Source organism: Ceratina calcarata, unplaced genomic scaffold (genome assembly GCF_001652005.2).
Source record: "Ceratina calcarata isolate Rehan_Ccalc_2016 unplaced genomic scaffold, ASM165200v1 scaffold426, whole genome shotgun sequence".
Lineage (NCBI taxonomy): Eukaryota > Metazoa > Arthropoda > Insecta > Hymenoptera > Apidae > Ceratina > Ceratina calcarata.
Window position 1 is genome coordinate 43,396 of NW_017166278.1, and position 6,647 is coordinate 50,042.

At 50.4% G+C, this 6,647-nt stretch overlaps 1 protein-coding gene across 3 annotated transcripts in view; it reads left to right on the forward strand.

The window, feature by feature from the left end:
• Nucleotides 1–6,647, forward strand: part of LOC108626677 (titin homolog) — a 13,363-nt gene that overhangs the window by 2,859 nt on the left and 3,857 nt on the right. The window contains exons 2-3 of one of the 3 annotated variants that reach the window (XM_026815013.1): nucleotides 1,021–1,372; nucleotides 2,709–6,620. In XM_026815013.1, coding sequence (XP_026670814.1) covers nucleotides 1,021–1,372; nucleotides 2,709–6,620 — 4,264 coding nt within the window. Of the gene's footprint in view, nucleotides 1–441; nucleotides 1,373–2,708; nucleotides 6,621–6,647 lie in introns of all 3 variants that reach the window. The other 2 variants (XM_026815014.1, XM_026815015.1) reach the window with 2 other exon arrangements.

The following is a 6,647-nucleotide window of genomic DNA, read 5'->3' on the forward strand; positions in this document are numbered from 1 at the left end:
ATTAAATATCGAAATTAGAAGAAGAATGCACTATTTTTAATTATAGGAAATGCGTTTTTCTAAGGTACATAAACTTTTGGGATTGACTGTATAGCCAATACATCCTTAAATAAACATTAACAAAATAGCATTGTAATCGTATATTTCGATGTAAAAATTTTTAGTAGTAGTTCAATCGTTGTTGACGATCGACTGATCTCTTGAATTGGATGCGTCCAGCGGAACCAACGGTTACTCAACATGTGATTTCATTCCTCCCTCTGTTTCACTAGATTTATCAAGAAATCATGACTGAGCATTTAGTTAGAAATCACTTGATTCCGCTGAACGCACACGCATTATGACAATACTTCTACTAAATTAATTAAAAAGCATCGTGCATGTTTGTTGAAAGATCCATCTACGTTTGACGTATTTAATCCTTGTTTAATGCTCTCACAGTAATGCCGCCCACGACGGAAACCGTGCCTAAAAAATAAGAGAAACGTTCTTCCGAATGAATGAGAATAACGTAGAAACGAATCTGTGATCGAAGGCATGCTGGCTGACACTTCGCTGCTGGAAGGCTGTCCGACCAATGCATACCTCTTCTACTGCGACGTACCGTCCCAGTGGAACGAGCGCAGTCTGGGCAGCCCCGTTGTGCTCAATTAATAAGACTGACTATAATAAATAACAGTAATCATACTAACAGTACAAACGTAACGATTATTGTAATTGTGTAGAAACCTCGTTGATTAATCAAATACAAAGACAGCTGTGAAGTTGAATAACGTTTAAGAACTCGGCTGTGAACGAAGCGAATCAAGAGAACGAACTCGAGTTTGTCGATCCTGATCCCGTTTGCCTGGCAAGATTCATCGACCAACAATAACAAATTCCAACGACTAACCGTTTAACGAAGCTCGAACGACAATACTAAAATCTAACAGAATCAAAACCAGTAACCAGCTTCTTGCACTGACCCGTGGAGATGATGGCGGTCAGAACGAGAAGAAAACGAGTGACTTTTTACAACAGCGAGCACGAGTACGAACCGATCGGGCCGCCGTCGCCGTTGCCGAAACCGGCCACGGCGCCGGTCGTCCAGATCACCGACACGGATATGGTGCCCGTCGTTGACAGCGACGACAGCATCGACGACCGGTCGAGGCTACCGCCGGAGCTGACGCGCGCCGGCGATGTGTCGATTCCCTTGGACGGGAAGATCGAGGACACCATGATGGAGGGTCGCGAGCTCGGCGAAACCGGGGACACATCCGAGGAGCTGGAGAGCCCGCAGCAACTGCAAGACCGGCTCGAGGAGCGGTTCCTCAGCGCACCTACGCCCGGTACTGAGTCCAGAACCGACGGCGAGGTCAACACTAGTCAGGTCAGTTTCATTAAAAATCCACGAGATAAAGGCAGATTTTTTTATTATAATATACAGGATGATTGACGAAACAGAAACATAATAAAGTTAATAATTTCTGAGAAAAATTCAGTTTGAAGACTTGTTTAGAATTATTATAAATAGAAAGCATTACGAAAGTTTGCAGAATAAGGGAGATCAGAATAGATCCTCCAAAAGTTAGTTCTATTTTATGTAACGAAAATTGTAAATGAAATTTCAACTTTACTCGCAGACACAGTCTGCTATGGAAATAGACAGATAAATTTATCTATCGATCACCACAGTCGCTTTGTCTGATCTGAAATAAATTCGTGAACGTTGTTCAAGTGACAATTAGTCTCCCGAGTGTTTAGGTCTTCTTTTTCTCGAGGAAGTGACTCGACAGTCTCAGACCAGAATCAGAGTTTCTCAAAAGGAACAGAACGTCGGCGTTTATTGGTCACCGTACTTATATTTAGCGGGGCGCGAGTATAAAAAGCAATGGAGTCAACGTGTCACTGTCCGAGCATTGTGCAATCGCGTCGCAAACGTTCCAGAGAACTCTGACTCTCCCATTCGTTGCACAATCCATGGGACAGCATTTTCTAACATTTGTTCCTTGCACTAGTTTCAATTTCGATTATTCAATTTTTCAATCATTCAATCAGTCAATAATTCAATTGTATAATCGACTGACGCACGCAACGTTTATTATTTTTGCATTAAAATCGACAGTCCGCGAATCATCTTCAGTAGCGGAGAACTTTTTAAAACGTTGGTTCGAGAACGAAAAGATACATCATCGACCGACTCTATCTGTTTAGTTATGTAAGACGTTAGAAGCTCTGGCCGGTGAAAAAATAATAATTGACGATGGATAATCTATTTCGGGCCGCCACGCGTTCGACGAGCTGCAGGCGCGTTTCTCGACGATTTACCCATTAAAAAACAAGCAGAATTAAACTATGAGATTTCTTTCTCACGCTTATAGAACCGTAGAGGAAAAAAATGCTAGCTATAAATTAAATCAAGTTCGCACCTCTCTTTGGTTGATTTTCATTCACAATACTAATTCCAGCCGTGCATACCGTCTCCCAAAACGATCTCGGCGATCTCCTTTCCATCCAGCGCGTTTCGTCAATCCGCTCGTGACGCGCCTTCTGCGCACAAAAGGGAGAAGCGATTACATCAGTGAACAAATAAAAAAACAATCGATCGTCGATCTCTGAATAAATTCGAAGCATCCCAGCTACGCTACACACGTTCGCGTCCATTTGCGTCTCGCAGTCTCGTCAGAGGATCCTGATGGTCAGATGTGCTGATATTTTTATTTCAGGTAGACTCGTTGGCATTGGAGGAGCTTCCGCTGCGCCGCGGTGCCCGGGGCCTGCCGCAGCGCATCAAGACACAGGCCGGCAAGCTGCGTACGCGTTTGAGGAACATCCAAAGACCGACGTTCGCGTTCGCGGAACGGCAGAAGCAGGAGAAGGCCAGGCCGGCGAGCAGCGGCAGCAGGTCGGACAGGTCCAGGACCGAGAAGAGGCCCAGTCGAATGGACAGGATACGATCGTCGTTCTCTGACAATCGGCCGCGATTCAGTTTGCCGGGTCGGTTGTCCATGCCCGATCGATCTAAATTTCATTTGCCGGAACGGCCAAAGTTCAGTTTCGAGAAGGCCAAGTTCCACCTTCCGGACAAGTCGAAGTTCAACATCAAAAGACCGAACATTCGCCTGCCGAACGCTTTGACTCGCGCGAAGAAATCTCCCAGCCACGATCAACGATCCACCGAGTCGAATGTCGGATCTAAGAGGAACATTTTCGACTTCTCCACTTATCCCCGGATATTCGATAAGAAGTCGAAGAGCAGTGGCGAGTACGCGACCTCCACGCCGAAGGACTCGAGGGCGGAGTCCGCGGAGAGCTCCACGTTCCCTAGAGCTAGGAAGAGGAGGCAGTCGTGGGCGGAGAGGTTTGAGGCGACCTCCGGCTTCGAGGACCAGTCGGATGGAGAAGCTGCGGTGGAGAGGAGCAAACCCTGGCGTCATCCTTCCATGGAAGAGCCCAGATTGTCTATGACGGGAGGGGAACAGATCCGTATACCATGGGAAGAGAAGCACAGACTGCAGGAGGAGGAGGAGGTCCAGTACATGGATTACGAACAGGAGTCCCCGGAGACGTCTGACAGACAACAGCATCCTACGTCAGAGGCTTCGAGGACCGAGGAGGAATCTTACGAAAGAGAATCGGATCCTAAGTTGTACCGATCTGGGAAGGTCAGAGAAGAAGAGATGGAAGAATGGAAAGAGGACGAAGAGATACCTGGAGGCGGTTTCAGACCCATCCCGAGGTCCAGGTCCTTAGAAGCGGTGCTGCGTAGCAGACAGGAGGAGAGATACGAAGGAACGTTCGCGACGGTAGACCCTAGGAGATACGGAGTGCATAAAACTCCTTCTGAAGAAGAGGAATACGAGGAAGAAATGGAAGAAGACGAAGAACGGGACCCCTCGTCTGCTCAATCGGACAGGGAGCAGCAGCAGTCGAGTACCAGCTCCTGTGACCGACGTCGTCGCGGAGTAATAGAAGAGATAGACTCGGACGAGTTCTTCGTCCGAGCCGGACTCAGTCACGACGATATGAACCTTGACAAATATTTAACGAGCGAAGTCAGAGACGGTCTGAGACCGGAAGGGAACGTGCTGGCGGACGAGGAGATGGTCCCGATTCCTCCGCAGCGTCCGATGAGGAAACGATCGCGGAGGAAGAATCAACGAGAAGTTTCGATAGAATCATACGACGTTGTTCCGCCTGTCAGACCGAACAGAGCTCGTAGGAGCGAGTCGATGGACGAGCAGTTCCGCGAACGAACCAGGAGCGACTCCAGGCACAGGGTGGTTTATCAAACGGAGGGAGAGCCCGCGGAACTCGCGGTGGAACCGTTGGACGACATTGTAGTAGTAAAACCAGCGCGTAGAAAGTCAAGATCCTTGCAGCGCAGCCAGTTACAAATTCCAGCGGAAATTCAAGCGGAGTCGACGCCACCCGTTGCACCTACTCGCCGCAAGCGATTGCGCAAGGAGCCGGAAAGAAGAAACGGCGAGATCCCGATTTGTAACGGGCATACCGAGTGGACGGGTTCCGCCCCAGAAAAACCACTTCCCTTGCCTCCAGCGACGTCGATTAACCAACTGGAGGATCAGGAAGTATACACCGCCGAGGAGATCATTGCGACGAGCGAGGAGAACATCCAGAAATTGGCTACGAGGCTTCGAGAAGAAGAGATGGTACCGCCACCGGTTCCACCGAAGAGGAGGTCTAGATCCAGAGGCACTTCCGTGGCCCAGGACGAGGATAGAACGTCCCACGGTGCGGAGTCGTTACCGGAAGCTGGCTACGTAGAAGAAGACATCCCACGGGACGACGTGGACCTCGAGAGAGATTTATCCGGTTACGCTATCATCGAGAAACGAGAAAAGCCGCCGAGGCCTCCGCCTCCGAGAAGGAAGAGGGACAAGTTCGCTACTGCACCCAGATCGGTTCCGCCTAAACGTCCTCAGAGAGCCTACAGCACTCTCGGCCCGGCGAAAGCCAAAGACATCAGTATACTAACTGACACTTACGACAGCACTTTGATAGCAGCCGAATCGTTGCCATACGTGGACGTCGACTCCGACGGAGAACATAAAGATCTCCGTAGCAACGAGGTTTTGAGCAAAATGCAGGGACGTCCATTGCCGGCGCCACCCAGACCCCCGAGGATCAGGAAGGATCAGTCTCAGGAACGGTCCACTCGCGAGACGACGCAGGAACTGGTCACGGAAACGACGACTGCCACGCAGACGGATCCTTTACCAGACGATATGGTGATAGAGGAAGAAGTGACTCAGGCGAAATTAGTCGTGGCACCGTCTATGTCCGGTTCACAGATCATGGTCTCCACAGAGAGGATACCGAGTCCTTCGAGCATGAGCACACCCCCGGTACCACCGCTGCCGATGTCCCAAAGGCTACGCAAAGAGGAACAGCCCGCGTACGATACTGTTTCCTTAAAGTCTCCGTCACCGGCCAGGGAGATGGAGGTGTTTGAGGACAGACATCTGTCGGCGCCTCATCTCCAAGAGCGCGACGAGGATTCGCATTTAAAAGCCATACGATCCGCGCTACTCTCGGACGAGCCTGTGAGAATCAGCAATTTGGAAGTGGGAGATCTGAGAGTGGATCGTCTGAGCGTTTCCCAGATCGATGCGGGGAAGATCGTCGCGTCCGAGGTAGACGCGTTAGTGATCACCGCGTCCGAGTTGAAAAGCATGGGAGCTGGTATGGAAGAGAGCCTGTCGCCTTCCATCATCAGAGAACTGATGGCCATCAGGAGTCACCTGGAGACAGTGGCTAGGGTGCAAGAGATTCAGAGAGAAGAGAGCAAGTTATTGGAGATAGAAAAGAAGACAGACATTCCCGTTGCAGAGAGGCAAGAGGAGAAGAAGCCGAGTCGGGAAGACGAGAAACCGGCGGGCGAGGAGAAGGAGGAGCAAAAGGTTGTTAAGAGTAAAGTAGCCGAAGCAAAGGATATACCGACACACACACTAACGGTCGTAGAAGACAGAGAGACGACACGAACACTAGAAAACACGCCTGTAGAACCGAGCGACAAAGATACAAGCACATGTCTAATATCCACCGTTCAGACTCAAGATAAGTCCTTACAAATTCTAGATACAGAAAGAAACCCCCTGAGCCCAGGGGGCGGCAGGAAACGCTCCATCGAGGAGTCCCGCGCTTCCCTTCCCCCGTCTCCGGCTGTGGAACCCACGGAAGAGAGCAAGGAGTCGAGGCTGTCCCCGGATCGCGTGTCCGAGAGTGGCAGCGAGTCCGTCGAATCGAAATCATCGCCGCCACCAGAGTTCGCGGCCTTGGAACAGAAGCTGATACAGACGTCGCCCGATATTGGCGAACGCAAAGTACGAAAATCGAGGTCCAGGTCTTCCTCGCCTTTAGGTATCTCCCAAACGCCGCTAACTGCCTCCCCGGTCCGATCGCTACCGCCCGTCATCTCGGTGACGCCGGACACACCGGACAGTTTTGCGAGTCATGGCACCAGCAGCGACGCACAACCGCAACGTGCCGTGATCTCTTACACCTCGTACACCGAGCAATCGGACAGGGAGTCGCAGAGGGAATTCTCCCAATCGCCGTTACCCTCTTCCTTTCCTTTGAACGGTACTCATCTGATAGCCTTCCCGGCCTCGCAAGTCCCGACGCAGTTCTACTCCCTGACC